Below are 20,307 nucleotides of genomic sequence, written 5' to 3'. Positions count from 1 at the left end.
TGTGCATACAGATATAGCTGTCAATCTTTAGTAGGACCACCCACTGGACTCCTGCATACAACCACTAGGGATTTCAATGAGTAAAATACATATTATACGGAATCATTTCATACAAATCTATATATCATTCTGCTCAGCTTTGCCTTGTCTGTTCCATGCTGATCTAAAATCGGACTGCATGCACAATGTGACAAGTCCCCTTTAAAAAGTTATTCTTATCTTGTAAGATTTGCAAAATATTTGTAAAAACAATCAAAAGTTTGCAATTTATGTTAGTTAAATCTCCCCAAATTTTGAATTTCTAATTTTATAGGTTACTGATAGGTAGACCTGCACAGTACTTACAAGCTCTTTCCTAGTGAGCTTGTAAACACTGCATTCAAGCTGGTGAGGATCCTTATAGTACTTGGGTGGCTTCTAACCCTCACTAGCTTTAATTCCACTTCCGATGCTGCTGCAGAGTCAAGGCAGCCTCATATAACAGCATCAGAAGTGCACAGTTTAGACTAGGCAGCTCAAGGATGCTGCTTGCTTGAACTGTCAATTAATCGGGAGTACCCTTCCTTGGCAATCAAAAAGTGGGGGAGCCTGGGGAGTGGGGCGTTCCTGAAAAAAAAGTCTAGAATAACCCTTTAAGTAGGAGGTAAATGTTGAGTTTTATGTTTTTCAGCATAATTTATTACAAAGTTATCTAATCACTACTAAATGTAAACCTGTTTTGACTTTGAAAACCAAAAAAAATGAGCCAGAGCATGAGTTGGTATACACACAATGTAAAGATAGAAACAAAATGAGAATATATCCTGCTGTAAGTAAGTAAATAGTAATAGTGCATACAAATTACATAGGTGTCGTAGAGAAAAAATTGAAAAATCCATAAAGAAATTGAACATATGGGATTAATTACAACTGGGGAAGTGAGAAAAAGCTGACACTTTAACCTCCATTGAAGTAGGGCCTCCTGCCCTGAACAGGTAATTACCACAGGGGGATCTGATGAGAACCAGCCAACAAGCCTAGGATTCATATACTCAGAGGCAGAGAAGTACAGGGGCTTCCTCTGTTCAAATAAATTATCTCAAACTAGCTCCATCCAGTGGTCAGTGATGAATATTGAGGTTTGCATCGATCTGATATTTATGAGAGATATATTTTCGGCATCGTAGCGAAGGGACGAACATAACGCATTCACTCACATCGCTAAGTCCGGCTGATCACATCCAGCCTAATATAGGTCAGATGGATGATGTTATTCATGACATGCATCATCTCTATAGAAATTGTGATAGGAAACATGACGACAATATCTTCCTCCTGGGACCTCCAAGGGCAAAGATATTCCGAAAGTTGGAGATCTCATAAACTTCTAAAATACTTAGCACATCCCACAGCCAGCCCACTTATGAGATCACCAAGGGGAGGTATATGGGTGTAACCTTGATCTAATAAAAATCAGAGTTTGAGTTTTGGTCATTTTTTCAGTCCTGAAAGGTTCAGATTGCTGTAGTTCTGTCCATTTTCCTAAGGCTTAAATATATAAAATGTAATAGATCTGTTCCTCTTGCTCTGTTAACAGCACCCCTGAAGCCATATGCTACCGGTAACGGGTGTCCAATTGGCCTGTATAAACAATTGGTGGCGGCAGCTAGTAGTTCCTTTTGTTATTGTCGAGTTGGCAGTGATTGTATTGGGTATATATATATTCCATGTGTTGGAATCGGAGGTGTATATACCATATGCTCACTGTGAGTTCTCCAATAACTGGCCTAGTAATGGAAACAGCCGCGGCCTCGTCCATCACTCATCTGTCAATTGCGTAATTGTCTTGGCAATTGGAGGCAGCGGAGTTGCACCTCCCTAACAATTTGGTGGCAGCGGTGGCATCTGCATGATCTCTCCGGTCTTCCCCCTGACAAACTAGTGGCAGCGGTGGAATCTGCAGGATTCCTCCAGCTGGTGTGCTCTGACATTAGGGTACTTAGTAAACACTGTTTTCGATCAAAAAAGTGTAAAAAGCCATCCTACCACAACAAGGTGTACCCCAGTCAGGGCAGTCTTATCCTTTAATACTAAGTCCTCACCTAGTGTCAGACAACCTCAATGTAGATGGGGTCTGAGCAGGACTGGTCAGACACCTGGCCATGAGAAGCTATATGAATGAAATGCCTAGCTCAAAAAGGGAGTCACACCCATGTTTGTACAAAGTACAAAAACTACAAAAAAAACCAAAAATATGAGCAGGAGCACAAGTTGATATACAGGCAGCGAGGATAGGACTGTCCTGATTGGGGTAAACCTTGTCGCAGTGGGATGGCTTTTACCCTTTTTTTATCAAAAACAGTGTTTATTAAGTATCCTATGTTATTTATATGTACTATTGCTTTTTACTTACGATACTTACGGCTGGGTATATGCTCATTTCTTAGGTTTTCTTAGGTTCCCTATCTTAGGTTTTGTCTGTTTCCTATCGGGTGTATTATGTAGTTACATTGAATCATCCTTCGAATAATTTTTAATGAAAGGACTAGTAATGAGCGAGCATGTTCTGTTAACCTTTTCGGCGAGCATGCTCGGGTGCTTGCCGAGTATCTTCAACGTACTCGGGTGTTATGTTTGAGTCACTCCTGTGCATGATTTGCGACTGTTTGACAGCTTTAATACATGTGAGGAATGCCTAACAAACAGGCATTCCTCACATGTATTAAAGCTGTCAAACAGTTGCAAATCTTGCTCACGGAGTGACTCAAACCTAACACTCGAGCACACCAAAGATACTCGGAAAACACCCTAGCATGCTCGTAAATCTCGAGTAACGAGCATGCTCGATCATCACTAGAAAGGACCTATAGATAAAATTAGAAACGCATGGTTGTTTTCTTGCCAAAACAGCACCACATCTGTCCATAGGTTATGTCTGGTTTTGAGTCTCAGCTCCACGGAAGTGAATTGAGTTGCAATACCACAAACAACCTGTTTGCAGGCGTGGTGCTGTTTTTGAAGGAAATCAGTTATATTTTAACCACTTTAGGTAAATTCCCTTTTTTTTGTATGTTTTTATACAAATTTCATACTTTTTGTTTGTGCAGATTGGATACTGGAATGATATGGATAAGCTGGTTTTGCTCCAGCATGAACCTTCCTTTAGAAACGATTCATCAGCAATTGAAAACAGGACAGTTGTTGTGACAACAATTCTGGTAAGTTTCTTTTTTTTAATAATTTTTTTTTTAAATCTTTGATATTTAAATTATTCTCATGTGGCTAAGATCTAAAAGTATAGCATCTTTTAAATTCACTTGTAATTTATAAAGCATTAATGTAGCTTGAAGCCTAAGAGTGTCCTAGTTTTCTTGGGACAGCCTGAGGTTTTGCCATTGGAAATCTTTTGAGTGGAGATTTTTAATTCGAGCAGTCAGACTTCAGTTACCAACAAATTTGTGTAATTAGTGGAAATTGCTTAAAATATAATTTTTTGATGGCAAAATACCACCCACATAATTGATGTCTGAGTTCTTTTTTAGACCAAGTGAAATATTATTATTATTTTTATTATTATTATCCTCATTTTTATTTTAGATTTCATTACTTATAATTAGCCACCTTATTTTATTTTTTTTTAAAAAGTAACATCGACAGAAATGATAGTTATTTTAGGAAAATTGAGAAAAAACATTGACAAAAACTTGCATTATTTTGAAGTTCAAGATTTTGGATTAAAATATTTTAGTATAATATATAAAATCGAAACTACGTAGAATGTATTATATTATACATTTTATATTTTTATTAGGTTTATTTTGCCACCTTGTATTTTTTTATTTAATAAAAGCATTATTATATATAGAAAGTAAAATATTATAGTTATTCTAATTATGCTTAATATTTTTATTATTTGCCACCTTTATTGTTTTTATTTATTTTCAGCAGAGTTTAGTGTTAGACTAGACAGTTTTTTGAAAGGGAACCTGTCACCTGGGAAAGCCTGCAGATATGGGGTTAATCGGCAGGTAAATAGCGTTCCAATGCTTCACGGTCGTTTTACTGAAACTGCGGCTACTGGGAGAAAATAAACTTATTTCTTCCCAGGAGGCACCAGCTTTCAGTCGTGGGGGTGGTGCATGGAGCGTAGGGTTGCCAACTCTGTTTTTTAGTTATTTTTCTCGACAGCTTCACAAAATATCACGGACAGAGACATTTTTTTACGGACACATTAGAAGACCAAAATAAATTATTAAGATTATAATTTAAACATGTCTACGGGCCATAAATTTGTAAAAGGGTGATAAATATGGATGAGCGGACCTGTGGATGTTCGGGTTCATCGGATTCGACCAAAGTTTAATTCAAAGTTCCTTTTGAGTACCAGAACTCTACCCGAAACTTGAACCTGAGCCCTATAGATCTCAATGGGGACCCGGACTTTGGTGCTGTAAATCTCTCTCTTTCTCTCTCTCTCTGTGCATCAGAATTCCGAACACTAAAACGGACTTGCGGGAGAAGCCTGTGTTCGGAAATCAGCACCTAGTGTCTTCTACGAACCCCAAACTTTACAGTTCGGATTCGCTCATTTCTAGTGATTAGGGATGAGCGGACCCGTGAAAATTCAGGTTCTGGTACCCAAACCAAACTTTACTCCAGAGTTCGGTTTGGGTATCAGAACAGTACCCGAACTTGAACCAGAACCCAAACCCCATTGAATACAATGGGGACCAAAACTCTGTAGCTGGAAAAAAAATTAATTCTCTCTTGCCCCAGAACTCCGAACATTGCAATTAACTTCCGCTGAAAGTCTGTGTTCGGCGTTTAGCACCGGACTGTAACCATCTGGTACGAACTCCAAACTTGTAAATTTGGGTTCACTCATCTCTACTAGTGATAAATACAGTTATAAAAATCTGTACAAGTCACCCGAGCTTAAGACATTTTTTTTGCGGACAGGGGAAAAAAGTGCCCTAATTTTATGGTCTGTCCAGGAATTTCTAGATGGTTGGCAACCCTGATGGAGCATCTCCAGAACCGCTCACTATACTATAAGCACGACTAGCATTTGGATTGACAGCTGGCTCAGCAGCGCATCTGTGCAGAGTGAGCTGTCAATCAAAGTGCTTATAGCCGCCGGTCACAGTATTGTGTACAGAATAGTGAGCAGTGCTGTGACCGATGACTGCAGCCGCTCCCTGCACCACCCCAATGACTGAAAGCCAGCAGCACAAGGGAAGAAATAAGTTAATTTTCTCCCAGTAGCCGCACTTTCAGTAAACTGGCCAAGCAGCATTATAGCTCTATTAACCTGCAGATAAACCCTATATCTACAGGTAAATAGCAGTTTCTGAAGCGACAGGTTCCCTTAATACCAATGGCTTTCAATTTATTCCTATTTCAAAAGTAGAGCTTTTGCAAAAGTTATAGATTTTTTAATTTATTTTTTTTTAGGAAAACTGAGAAAGACAATGGTCAATAATTTGCTAGGTTTTGTTAAAAAATAATTAAATGGGATTTAAATTAAAAAAAAAAAAACATGTAGAATATAAAATGAAGTTCATTATTAAAGAAATGCATTCAGGTAATTGTTAATTAAAGTTCATTATTTTTTTGGCATCATGTTTCCCATTGCGTTTGTTCTTTACGTGGGGAAAAATGACCGGTCATCTAAAGAAATGCATGCCATATAAAATGCTTTTCTCACATTATAAAGGGAAAAGGGTGTAATATATTCCTGATTTTACAAATCTTTTATATTGCAGATATATAATATTATTATTATTTATATGTCTCTGTTTAGCTTTTATTTTTCACTTCCAAATTTCCTTCCAGAGTAAATTTGATTTTTTTTTTTCAGCACCAGGGACAGCTTATTTGTCAGTAGTTATTGATGTCAATGTGATTCATTAATTTTCGTACAGTACATTTGGAATTTAATACATTGACTTCTAAGTGGCTAAAGGAAAGATGAGAAAATCCTTATGTTTCATTATAGAACGGTGGAACATAAATCACGTTTCTTTATTGCCGCAGTTACATCAAGTGTATTTGTCAGCTTCCAAAGTCAGCCCTTCAACTCTGCCCTTTAAATCAGTTGTCAAAACAGGCGGGGTGGAGGGTGACCTTTATTGTCTGGACTTTCCACTACACTTCCCTGCACTTTTCACCCGCTCTGTTACACTTGACATTAAAACGATGAAATAAAGAAATGTATTTTCAATGGGAGTTACATGTTTTAGAACACTCTTTTGTTTTTTTGGTTTTTTTTTCAACTTTTTACTATAATAATTGTAGAGTCGTAAAACTGGTTAAAATAATAATAAAAAAAAAATATTTGAACTTAATCCGAGAACTATTAGATGACATTTGCATGATGCTTTATATAAACGCTATGAGCTTTTTGTACGGTGAATTAATTTTTTTTCCTAAAAGATTGAGTAAATGGAAATCATACTTCAGTACAGTCCTCCTCTTTTCAGCCTCTGATGAAGAATCCTATTTTAAGAAATTGATCAAGAAAGAACAGATTTTCAAGATCCAGCGACCATTCCTTGCTATGGCTCAAGTATAAATCACCAATGTAGTCCAAATAGTAAAAAAAAAAATTGTTTTTTCATTTTTTTTTTGTTTTTTCTTCAATCTGTCATGTGGATCATTATCGTCCTGACTTTATAATCACCTCCTATAACTACAGTACTAGTAGATATTACTTAAAACCATGTTATGGCAGAATAGTACCGACATAATGTACAAATTTATCCCCCCCCAGGTTATTGAAGATGTTTTTTCATTTTTTTTTTGTTTTTTCTTCAATCTGTCATGTGGATCATTATCGTCCTGACTTTATAATCACCTCCTATAACTACTAGTAGAAATGACTTAAAACCATGTTATGGCAGAATAGTACCTGCATAATGTACCCCCAGGTTATTGAATATATATAAATTGATTTTGAAAGCTGAGGTTTTCTTTAAAGTTTGATGTGATATCAATAAAATTTTATTCATGAGTTAAAATGTGGTTGTCTGGGACTTTAACGTTTGTGGCCTACCCTTGGGATAGGTAATCAATGTCTGATCGGTGGGGGTGTGACATTCGGCACCTCCGCCGATCAGCTGTTCCTGGTGTCGGCGGTGGCTGGAACTGCTCAGTTCCGAAGCTGCACAGCACAGCTCCGTCAACGGAATAGTGGCCGCGGCTGGGTAATGCACAACCGTCCCCTATTGATTTGAACAGGGATGTGCAGTACCCAGCCGCGGCCACTATTCAGTTGACGGAGCTGTGCTATGTAGCTTTGGAACTGGGCAGCTCCAGTTACCGCTAACACCAAAAACAGCTGAATGGAGGGGGTGCCAGGTGTCGCACCTCCACCAATCAGACATTGATGACCTATCCTAAGAATAAGTCATCAATGTTAAAGTCCTTTTATAACCATTTTAAAACTACTTCTCCCCTACAGGTGTATATTTTTTTAGGCCTCCTTCACATGTCCGGATTTCAAGTACGTGTTGCATCCGTTTTTTTTTCACGGCTACCACACGTACCCATTATAATGTATGGTGCTGTGGACATGACTATTTTTTAACAGCAGCCTGGATGACAAGGGCTAATTCAAGTCTATGGGTCCGTGTAAAACCTGTACAGCACATGGATGGCATCAGTGTATCATTCGTGTGCTGTACGTGTTTAACATTGCAAATTATAGGAGAACCTTTGGAATTGATTTTTCTTAAGCCATACCCAAACAAAATGGATGGCAAACTGATCCAAAACACTAATGACATTGGTATCCTTTTTTCCGGTACCAGTTTTATACGGATCTGTGAAGGGGGCCTTACATTGTGGAATCAAAACATTTTAGAATAATAAAATGCTAATTAAAAATATGATTTGATTTCTATATGACAATTTTACAAATCAACAATGACATAAATGTAATGTTTATTTAAAGTGAACCTCCACCTTTGATTAACACTGGTTCTAAACCTTAAAGGGTATCTGACAGCAGATTTTTACTATTTAATCTGAGAGCAGCATAATATAGAGCAAGAAAGCCTGATTCCAGGCATGTGTCACTTATTAGGCTATGTGTTGTAGTTTCAATACAAAAAGTGTTTTATCAGCAGGAGATTATCACTGCAGGACTAGGTCTCACGTGCAGAGCAGTCTGGCTCATCTGTAATCCGACCCCCCAACACTAATTGGCTGCTGGCCAATTATACAATATACAAAGGAAGTTGCCAATGAGGGGTGTGTGCGGAGTTATAAACTACTCAGTATTTGAGCACTGCTACATTTAAAGCTGAGAAAACAGGGATTTTCTCAAAACCAAGCAGTCCAGTAAGTGACACATCGCTGGATTCAGGGTCTCTGCACCTACATGATGCTGCCTTCAAATTACATAGGAAAAACCTGCTGATAGATTCCCTTTAAGGAGTGTATGATCTATATGACCAGCATGTTTATCTTATATCTTGATACTACCACTGTTATATACTAATTGGTATAGCAGGTAAGAGAGCTGCTGTTGCTGACGGATTTTTATTATGAACTGGAAATAGGGCTATTTAATTTATTTTTGTTAGAAATTTCATTCAAATTCTTTTTTAATATATATTTTATAGTCGTCAGGGCTTATTTTTACAGTGCACTTCCTGCAGCCAGACATAGGGCCTGATTCATCAAAGCTTTTAGGCCAGAAAACTTGTATAAAAGCTTTGAAAAGTTGCCAAATCTTTGCTTAACATGAAGTTGTTCAAAAATGTTGCAACTTTTGCCGTTTTCACAACAGTTTGAATCAGCTCAGCCTAAAAGGGTGGAGCCGGAGAGGAGCCACGGCAAGTTGGGTCGTGGCCATGCCTGTCCGTCTAATTCACTAAAAGTGTCAATGTTTTTTTAAACCAGAAATGCAGGAGGAGCACTGCACTCGAAAAATGTTCCAAATTCATTAAAGGGGTTGTCCAGTCAAAACCGATCAGTCTGCAGTAACCCTGTAACTGAGGGCCTCACTTCATACACTTGTATTTAGCCAAAGCCGCACCCGTCTAGTGACGCAGCCGGGCAGTGGGCATGGTTGACTAGAGGGCGCAGCCTCGCTCCATACAAGTGTATGGAGAGTGAGGCTGCGCCCACTGGCCGGGGGTATGTATAACTCATACACACCCTCCATTACTGGGTCTGAAACTGTCGAATCCCCGCAGTGCACAGTGCGTGCGCTGGGGGAATTCACAAGTCTGCAGTCACAGAGTGACTGCAGACTTATTGGTTTGGACCGGACAGCCCCTTTAAATGGCATGTGCCTCTTAATGAATTTAGCGAATGAATTCCTCTTTCCTCATGTGCTGGCATTGCAGGACCTTAGGTATCCATGGTTACGACCACTAGCAGCTAGCTAACTAACTGTCACTTTATCAGTGGACGTAACCATGGATACTTAAGGTCCTGCAATGCCCTGCACATGAGGAAAGAGACAAAGCGAATAAAAAATACTATACTACATTTCTAATTGGAGGTGTTTCCTAATATTATTATTATTACACCTACTACATATTGGGATAGGATCTTGGAGATGGGAATACCCCTTTAATGATCTGCCCAATAGTGTCAACAATGTACTCTAATCTTCTACGCCCAACCTAGAGGTAATTGAAGGTGACTATTACTTATTATAGTAGTATTTCAATCCCTGACATTTTTGGCATGTTCACAGAATATTCCACAAAAATGCTGTAACTGAGCCCATCTCAAGAACGGGGCTACATCTCACATGAGATAACCATGAAGTGGAGCCCTCATCTGTCAGACATGTATGACAGGTCCTGTGGTTACGCCATAAATGTCTGTGATGGGAATGCCCCCTTTTTATTTAGTTTTTTTAAATTGACTGCCTATTAGTGTTGAGCGAGCGTGCTCGGTTAACCCTTTCATGGAGCAAGCTCGGGTGCTGCCTGAATATTTTCAGCGTGCTCGACAACTATGTTCGAGCCGCCGCGGCTGCATGTGTCACGGCTGTTAGACAGCTGCGACACATGCAGGGATTGCCTAACAAATAAGCAATCCCGACACATGCAGGGATTGCCTAACAAAGAGGCAATCCTGCATGTGTTGCAGCTGTCTAACAGCCGTGACACATGCAGCTGCAGTGGCTCAAACATAATTGTCGAGCACGCCAAAAATACTCGGGCAGCACCTCAGAGTGCTTGGTGAAAGGGTTAACCGAGCACACTCGCTCAACACTACTGCCTATCTTTTCAATAGGCTACTAATATCACACTGGTGGGTCTCCGACACCTGGTACTCTTACCTCTCTGACAACCAATTAGCTGATTGAAGAAGTTGCGAATGAGTCCGAGCACCATTAGTGGCCAAATCAAGCACAGAGATTCAGTGTATGGTCCACCAGTCGGTGCCCCTTCCAACTTTCTTGATTTCCATCTATGATCACTGTCCTCTGGCTTATGTACAATCAGAATGTGGCGCAACGTCAGGGCTGGTGTGACGTGACGTACAGATGACGTCGGTCAGCCCTGGTTAATAAAAAGCCACACCAGAAGGTAAGACATTTGCATACCTCCATCTAGCTGCCAGGTACCACTGACCTGGACGCTAGACCGGAGTCACGGCAATCGATCTGCTCATCTCTAATGATAACCCAATGGGACCGATGTAACCCTGCTCAATATGAGCTGAATCCCAAATAACTGCATCTCGTACTGATGTGTTTTAACAAGCTTAGATCTAGGTCGTGATCCTGTGTGAATGAGCAGGACTGCTGGGAATATTCAGGTTTTAGGGAGCTCATCAGATCCAAAGTCCAATCAGAATGGTAAATCCTAGTGCCCAGTAGATGCAGGCAAGATCTCTCAGCAGCAGCAGCTACAATAACCTGCATTTTGATAGCTTCCATGTAGTATGATTAGTCATTCTGCGCTGACAGTGTCCCTTTAAGATGGCCACATCATGGAATAGTTGAATAAAACATTTTTATTTTTAATTTCTCATCTCCATTGCCTAGATATTAGCTTGTAATATGTAGATTTTAATTTATGCTAAGACACAATGGGCATCTGCTGAAATTTTTTTCTTGGGGGTTGGAACTTTTCCCCCTACATGATGTTCACCAATCATAAGTAGGAGGTGCAATGCAGGGGACAAAAAAAGAACACACACCCAGAGAAGGACACAACAGCTTGTCTACTATGAGACATGTAATGGCACACAGCGCTGCTCTCCTCTGTGATCTCTGCACCTACTGTGTAGTATAAAGCAGAGCTGAGTGTCAATCCAAAAACCACTTCAGCTTTTATCTCAGGGCAGTGTAGAGGGAGGGGAAAGTAGAGCAGAGCTGACAGTGCCTTGAAATGAAAGCTGCAAGAGGTGTTTGCTATGACACATAGCTCTGCTCTACTCTACACAGTAGTGCAGAGATCACAGAGGAGAGCAGGGATAGCTCTGCTCTACTCTACACAGTAATGCAGAGATCACAGAGGAGAGCAGGGATAGCTCTGCTCTACTCTACACAGTAATGCAGAGATCACAGAGGAGAGCAGGGATAGCTCTTCTCTAAGATTCCATCAGTCAGATCACGGAGGAGAACAGGGCTGTGTATCATTACATGTCTCACATGAGAACGTCTATTCTGACCTTCTTTGGGGGCGTGTTCTTTATTTTTTCCATTGCATGACATCACCTTCTTATGATTGGTCAACATCTTGCAAGGGGAAAAAGTACACACCCCCCCCAGAAAAGAATCTCTACTAACAACGTCTTATCCTTAGCATAAATGAGAATCTTATCTTTATAAGCTAATTTCTTCTCAGTGGAGAGGAGAAAAGAAAAAATAAAATGTATGTTTTATTCAGCTCTGCTGCCATTATTCCAAAATGTGGCTGCTAAAACTGGTGAAAAGAACTCGTAAAAGGAAAAAAATGTGTGGATAGCTAAAAAAAAAAGTCATCAGAATATATCAGAAAAAAATATATCACCACCAGCTCTCTAATTCTGTTACTAATTTAATGTATGTACTAGAGCGGCAATCTCTTTTCAAAAGTGTGATGCTCTGATTTGGAAATATGGCCGCTGATGGAGACTATGGAACCAGACTTGTCTATTAGGATCCTCCATTGAATAACTTTGCACACCTCACTGCGCATGCGCCAGTTTCTAATGCCATGAGTAGTGTTATTAGCGGCCAATGTTCTGAACTGTAGAGTGCACTGTATGAAGCAAGTATTTTTTAAAAGAGGGCATTGCCACTTCTGTAATAATTGCATTATCTTAGTTATTTGATTAAATTAATTGGTTGATGCAGAGCTTTAAAAATAATTACAACCGGTGAACACCTTTAATAATTGCCATAGGGTTCTAACGTAATCTAAAATTTCATTAAGAAGGCGACCCAATCAAGGGCTCACTTCATTTTATTATTATAGTGGACTGCAATAACATAGCGTTCATTATACTATGCACAATAAAGTTGGAAAGTTGTAATAAAATATATAATTGTTACATATATTATCATTTTCGTTTTTTGTTTTTGTTTGTTTTTACCAAAATGATTTTTGCATTTGGCTTCCATTAAAATTTTTGAACCGTTTGCCATCTATTGCTGTCTGCAGAATGAGTTGACAGAAGATCTGTCAGTGAGCCTTTATAATTCTACTCCTTGATCTTTTGAACTCTTCTCAGCTGAATTATGACCTTAACTTTCATGGTGGTCATAAATCAGTTGAGAGGAGGATAGAAGAAGAAGAAGAATTATGAACTCTCCTGTTAGAGCCAACTCATTAATTCTCAGTTAACTCATTCTGCAGCCAACAATAGACAGTAATAAAATAAAATAGAATAAAATAATAAAACAAAATAGACAGTAAAAGCAATAGACAAAGCTGTAAAAAAAAAAACAGCGTAAAATGATTAATTAAATCCATTGCAAAATTTAAGGGGAAAAAAATTTCACATCCTTTAGGTTATCGTTGTAGATAAAAAGGCTTACGCTATACATTGACGGCTGTGTCTTTACACTTAACCTGGTAAGACGTGAACAATGCTTAGTATACATGGCATGCGCTACAGACAAACTCCACCAAACAAGTTCCTGCTTCAAAGCTTTTATTGTATAGTAAATGCTAAGTGTCGGTATAAGGTTTGCATTGTGTGCCAGCTTTTATTTGTTCGGGCTTATTTCCTAGTAAGGAATTTTGTTGTTTAATTTATTCATTTTTTGGGGGGGCAGTTTTGTGAAAATTGTGGTTTTCGAAAAAATGCCAATATATTCAAATACAATAACCAGACAGCAAAACCGGCAATATCAACATTTAGGCAGCTCAATTATGTTTCGTGACGAAAGGATCAAATTGTGAAATGGCTTATATGGGACTAGAAAAGGTAGCCATTTTCTGACCATTTAGAGACAGGACTCTTTGTGAGCTGACACATTGGGAGACTTTTTAATGTATAATCCTATATACCGGGTAGGTCCTAGAGGCAGATTCGGAGTCTGTCACCATTTTTTTTTTTGCTACCTAATCTACAGCAGAATGTAGAGACAGATACCCTGATTCCAGCTATGTGTCACTTACTGGGCTGCTTGCTGTAGTTTTGATAAAAACAAAATTTTAACAGTGGGAGAGAGTATTACTAGAAGACTAGTAAACCTGCTGCCATGTAGTCCTTCATATTCATGAGCGTTACATAACCCCACCCTTACCACTGATTGGTTGCTTTCTGCCTATGCACAGTATACACAGAAAGCTGCCAATCAGTGGTGTGGGCGGGGTTATACCGAGCCCAGCATTCAGAGAACTGCAGCAAGCAGCCCTGTAAGTGATAGATCACTTGAATCTGGGTCTCAGATGGGGTAGCAAAACTGGTGACAGATTCCTTTTAAATACCTATTCATTAAACGAGTTTCCCACTAAATTCATTCATCAATCCCCAGGATAGGTGATCAGTGTGAGCTCGCTGAGGTCTGACCACTGGGATCCCCATTGATCCCAAGAACAGGTGTTCCCTCTTTTAATCAAGCGGTAGTGCACATGCTTGATTTCCCCTCCATTAACGTCTATGGTTCTACGGTACTGCTGGAGATTACTGTTCAGTCAGACCGTAGAAGTCAATGCAACTGCGGATAAAGAGGTTGTCCACTACTTTATCATTGGTGACCTATCCAATGTCAGTGGACATCCTCAGTTGTTCTTGGAGCCGGCGACAACCGGAACTGATCAGTTAAGAAGCTGCTCCGTCTACTGTTAGTAGCCTCGGCTGGGTACTGCCTATCCACCCCCTATTGATTTGAATAGGGGACGGAGGTGCAGTACCGGCTGCGGCCACTATAGAGTTGACAGAACTGTGCTGTGCATCTCCGTAACTGAACAGTTTCGGCTTCCGCCAGCACTGAGTACAGTTTATCGGCGGAGGTGCCGGGTGTCGCACCGCCACCGATCAGTCATTGATGACCTCTCCTAAGGATAGGTCATTGATGTTAAAGTAGTGAACAACCTCTTTGTATTCCAGGCCCTGACTGGAATAACATTTCTGGCGAGGTGCACAGAGGCGCATAACAATGATAAGATGTGCTGAATTCAATAAGTGGCGATCGCCTCTTAAAGAATTAGGCGCGTCTTATTCCTGCACGCCCCTTATTATGAAATGCTAGTCTTAATGAATCAGAGCCTTGGTGCTTACAACTTAGCTGAGCTCCTATAAGACATCGGGACAGTAGTTTATTATCTTATTAGTGCAGACATTGTCAGCAAGGAATACTGGAAGATTTAAAGGGGTTGTCCAGCTTGAAAAAAAAGTTATGTTAATGTGTGTGAAATTGCCTTAAAGGGTTATTCTCAAAAAAAAAACAATTTATTCCCTATGCACGGATAGGGGATAACTTGGTAATCGCTAAGAGTCTGACCGCTTGGAGTCCCAGATTGTTGGGAGTCTCAAGAATAGGCGACCCATTCTGTATGGAGCGGGAGTGTGAATTCTCAGCACCGTACTTGGCTATTTTCGGAGTGGCTTGCTCCATTTAGAATGGCTCCATTCAGGTTTTGAAAGCCTGTTCTTGGGATCTCCAGCGGCACCAGTGTCAGTAAGATAGGGGATAACTTATTTTGGGGGATTGACCCTTTGAGAAAGCTACCCCGATCTCAAGGTCTCAGCAGGATATCAGCACCGGTTCCTATTCTTGGTACCTCTACTTCCACTTTGTCTTAATGCTGGAGACTCCTTAATTCGTGTGTCTGTCACTATGACGAGGGCTGACTGACTGCCCCTTTTCTATAAGCCAGAAAAAGGGTCAGGCTTGAAATGAGCATTTGTAAGCCGAAACTTTCCTTTGTTGAAACAAAGCCGGAAGTAGGTGTTGGGACCTTCTCAAGGATTGGGGCAGCTTCATTAAAAGGGTGTACTCAAGTATAAAAGTTATCGGATTACCTCCCGATCGGTGGGAGTCTGACCGCCAAGTGATCATGAGAACCGGAGCACCGAGGAGCCCCAGGTGAATGAAGCGGTGATCGGTCATACGTCCTTCCGCTCCATTCATTCTTAAAGGGAGCATCAGAGATTGCCGAGTGCTGCACTCAAATGGTCTTTGCTCCCATTAAAATCAATTAAGTAGTAGTATGCATGATCCACCACCGTTCCATTCCAGTTCTCGGAACCACTGGGGACCAAAGCAGCTGGATCCCCAGCGATGGGAAAGTTATTCCCCATTCTATGTATAGGGGATAACTTTCAAACCTAATAATACCCCTTTAATTCAAGTGAATTAAAGAGAACCTTTCACCAAATTTTTCATGTAGACCTGGACACACGATGTTATAGTGGCTGCAGAAAAGAATAAAACTTTTTTTATTATTATTATTTCACTTCTCTGTTGTGGAGATCATAGCAATAAAGGTATTTGGCACCTAATGAGTTAACTTTAGTTAAGTCCAAGTGGGTGTTATCAGATAGCAACTCATACAAGCAAAAATTGCACACCCCCAGTGAAAGCTATGTGGTAACACCCAACTAAAGTTAACTCATTAAGTGCCAAACACTTTGATCTCTAATATCTCCGCAACGGAGAGGAGAAATAAAAAAACAAACAGAAACGTTTTATTCCGCTCTGTAGCCGCTATTACATTGTGTCCAGCTCAACATGGAAAATTTGATCAAAGGTCTTCTTTAAGAAGTATAATCTTTTCTTATTTTACGCAAATTACAAAAACTTTTTTTTTTTATTATACTGGACAACCCACTTTTAAATTTTGAAGCCGGCAGAATTGTGAATGAAGCTCCGGACTATCACGCAGTGTGAAACTCACAATCTGTACCAAATAAGTAATGCATTGTTTTTCCGTCTACTTTTTATGTCAATTAATTCTATGAGTAACCTGTAAAACGGTAAAAAGTGTCATCTCTATGACCACGATGATTGCCTATAATGTAAAAAATAAAAAGTAATTTAAATAATAGTAAATTGGAACTTCAAGAATCCACTGCCATAAAGATATGAAACGAGTGTACATATGTGTTATGTATAATTTCGATGTATGTAGTAGACGTGCTTGATATAGTTGATATTTGCTTCTATGTACATTTGAGTTGTTTTTTTGTTTTTTTTTGCCTCAATCTGTAAAAGGATACTTTGTATGAATTAAAGGAATGCTTCATAAAAAAAAAATAATAATGCAAAATTATGCCAGGGGCAGGACTTAAAGGGGCAGGGCATGACGTCCAGTCTCATGCACAGCCCCCTCAGGCTCCGTACTAGGCATAAATAACGTTTTCCTGGAGTACACCTTTAAATATTGTGGTCTTAGACCTTATGGACCATTGTACTGTATATGTGCAAAGCACACACAACCCCAAGTGTTATGGCATTGAAAAAAGATTGCATATTTTGTATTATTTGGTTTGTACCATAATAAAGCTGAAAATTTAAAAACATATCCAATCATGTTTTCTGTTTTTTGGCATGTTCCTGAAACTACACTGCAGATTTGTACTCTCTGTGCTAATAAGGTAAATGATATGTTTCATGTACAGTTTGGACTTAGTACTGTTTCAGTACCTATGTACTTGTATCTCCTACGTTGGCTTATGTTTTGTTCTTAGTTGATATTTATATATTTTTTTGTTGATATATTAAAGCAGCGTGTTTCTGTGGACCATTGTGCAAAGGCTTTCATTCTTTATTTTCAAAGAGTAGCTCAAAATGTACTATGATAAAGCTTTAGAATAACAGGTGGTCAAATAAAGTTTTTAAAAGGGTATTGCGGTTAGAGCAAATAAAGCTTAATTAACATATTACAGGTTTGTCTAACTTTCTAATCTCTCTTGGTTCTCTAAATGTAACATTTTTTTTCATACAGGGGAAACCTTAAAGGGGTTGTCCAGACTTGTGAATCTTCATAGCTCGCATAATGCATGCTGTCAGGATTCTCTGGTGCAGTAGGTGGGCGCGTGACCACAAGTATACAAGGGAATTGAGCGAGACCAGACATGTCTATTCGGAATATGGTTGGAAGTATGAAAATCACATTCTTGCGGTCACATGACTGCCCGTTCTTGGCACTGGCATTGAAGAAGCCTGACAGCGCGCACAGTGCATGCTATAAGGATTCTCTGGTGCTGGGAGTAGGCGGGTGCGTGACCACAAGTATAAAAGGGAATTGAGCGAGGCCAGACATCGAGGCCAGACATGTGTATTCGCAATATGGTTGGAAGTATGAAAATCGCATTCTTGCGGTCACATGACTGCCCATTCTTGGCACTGGTATTGAAGAAGCCTGACTGCACGCACAGTGCATGCTATAAGGATTCTCTGGTGCTGGGGGTAGGCGGGTGCATGACCACAAGTATAAAAGGGAATTGAGCGAGGCCAGACATCGAGGCCAGGCATGTGTATTCGCAATATGGTTGGAAGTATGAAAATCGCATTCTTGCGGTCACATGACTGCCCGTTCTTGGCACTGGCATCGAAGCCTGACAGCACGCACTGTACACAGTGTGAGGATTCACATGTCTTGAGCTCCAAGCCTGGACAACCCCTTGAAAATGCATGTCCACCTTTGGTGCGGAGATGTAATACACATCTCGTGGGCAGATTTGTCTAATCTTTTACGATGACTTTCTATGTCCTCCTGTGGGGAACTCATTTGGACCCTGTACATCACCCGCTGCGCCTTGATCAAAGGCTATTGTTCTTTTTTAGTCACAAAGCAGTCTAAAGCGTATAGTGCTCTGCATAAAGCTTTTGACTAGGTGACCAGATGAGAATTTCAATAGTCATCCTGTGGAGACCTCATGACCTCACCTGGGTTGGTTTATCCACCAGTGGTCTCATTCTTCTTCGTGCTGCATATAAAGAAACGCACCCTATATTGATATCACAAGGTCTATCCCAGTACATTTGTTTGTTCAAACACTGAGAATCTGATGATTTGAAGGAAGTAGACTAGAACATTTCAGATCTTTCACCCACAGGACCCCAGGTTAGTAAGTTTGATCTGATGACTTGGGCTACTAAATTAAAATTCTTTACCGGCGTTGTATGACTTACTAGCGCTCCTTTCTCTTCTCTTTTACACTCAACCAAATAAAATATTACCACCTGTACTGCATATTCATATCCTGTTATCCCAAGGTAGGTCTTGTAAAGAAATGCATTTTCTGGACACCCATCAAATTAGACAAGTAGTTATTAAAATATTTTGTAGGAGATGAACACATCCATGTCAAAAATCTAAATGAGCCCCATTCTTCATCCCAGGAGAAGTGGATTTGCTACTTGTTTTCTTTCCAGTTAATCATATCAAGTAGGCTTGACGGAAGACTCTCACAATGGTAGCTTTTTACATTGTGGTGCTTAAAGAAGCCTCTCGTGAAGTTTTTTTTTTTTTACTAAATTTGCAATATGTGTGTATATAAGGTATTAAAAGGAAACTGGTGATTTGCACTTCTGGTATAAAGACCTGGAAGCCATAAGAAATGTGGTCTGGACGTCCAAACCAAGTCTCATGGCTTCCAGGTTTTTGCACCGGCAGCACAGATCACCACTTTCCTTTTAATACTTGATAACTACGTTGGGCTCCTCCAACCTGATGGTGTTGCAGCAGCTGGAGTTTTTAGGTTTTAAATCCTTTTCCTTTGTTGTGAGCCACATGACCTTACGAGGTGAGCAGTTACCTTAAAGAAGCCTTCCTCCCATCAAAGTTTTTATCATCTTAATATATTGCAGTCATGATATTATACAACACTGTATACTTACAACTGCTCATTTTGCCTTTCTGCTCAGTAAATTCTTCTTTTTTCTCTGCTGTATGTAGAAACAAGAAGTCTCTTCTCCCTGTATTCATCATTCCCCTCTTCAACTCCTGACCCAGCTCTTCCCTCCTCCCCCTTGCCAGGGACTTGTGCAGTGACTGATGACTCGTACAGGGAAAACTTACCTCCTGTATCTACATAGAGCTTAGAAGGATTCAGCTAGTCAGTTTTTAATTATGTGATGTCATAGACCTAATGGAAAAGAGAAGAATTAGCTGGGTAGAAAGGCCAAATGAGCAATAGTAAGTACACAGTGTTATAGAACATGATGATTGCAATATATTAAGAGGATACAAACTTTGATGGGAGGAGAATGGCTTCTATAACCCTTTCAATATTTTATTCATCGGATTAGACCCTATTTACAAATGCATTGTCCCCCCATCTTTCCCATATGTGTATTTAGTCTCAGTGTGCTAATATACTCACCTACAACTATCTTCTCTGCGATCCAGCGCCATTCCAGTCCTCTTTTGAGTGACGTCACTGCTCTTCAGACTCCTGAGTTCACGCTGTGTACTGTGTGATCCAGAAGTGACTTTTACAATGTAAGTTGTTGAAGTGTCAGAAAGGGGGTCCATAGACTTACTGTGTGTGGTTAAAAAGACGTCCGACTCATACATAGCATAGAGTGATCCCGATAGTCTAAAGTGTGGTGATATTACTGAGAAGAGGAGTGGAATGGCGCTGGACACTGGAGAAGACAACGGTAGGTGAGTATATTAATACACTCACACTATATTACATACAGTAGCTTGCAAAAGTATTCACACCCACCCACGGCATTTTTTGTGTTTTGCTATCTCACCTGGAATTTCACTGTTTTATTGGAGAGTTTACATCAGTTCATGTAAAGAACATGTGTACAACTGTGAATATTTTTTTTTCTTTTTATTGCGAAGCAAACAACACATAGGGCAAAATAAGTGAAAACTTCAGTGTGCATAACTATTCACCCCCCTAAAGTCAGAACTTTGTAAAGCCTCCTTTTGCGGCAATTACAGCTGCAAGTCGCTT

General features: G+C 39.8%; 1 protein-coding gene across 7 annotated transcripts in view; it reads left to right on the top strand.

Annotated features, from left to right (window-relative positions):
• GRIA4 (glutamate ionotropic receptor AMPA type subunit 4) overlaps positions 1 to 20,307 on the top strand; it is a 469,022-nt gene that overhangs the window by 378,064 nt on the left and 70,651 nt on the right. For 6 of the 7 annotated variants that reach the window (XR_012266449.1, XM_073662086.1, XM_073662085.1 and 3 more), the window contains exon 9: positions 3,087 to 3,197. Coding sequence is in view for 6 of the 7 variants with exons in the window: in XM_073662086.1 (XP_073518187.1) it covers positions 3,087 to 3,197 (111 nt within the window). In the remaining variant the exon portion in view is untranslated. Of the gene's footprint in view, positions 1 to 3,086; positions 3,198 to 6,461; positions 7,065 to 20,307 lie in introns of those variants that run through there. The other variant, XM_073662098.1, reaches the window with a different exon arrangement.

This window comes from Phyllobates terribilis, unplaced genomic scaffold (assembly GCF_046119375.1).
Source record: "Phyllobates terribilis strain yellow unplaced genomic scaffold, ASM4611937v1 Scaffold_2__4_contigs__length_985480577, whole genome shotgun sequence".
NCBI classification, from domain to species: Eukaryota; Metazoa; Chordata; class Amphibia; order Anura; family Dendrobatidae; genus Phyllobates; species Phyllobates terribilis.
Note: the sequence above shows the minus strand (reverse complement) of the source record. Positions and strands in the feature narration are given on the sequence as shown.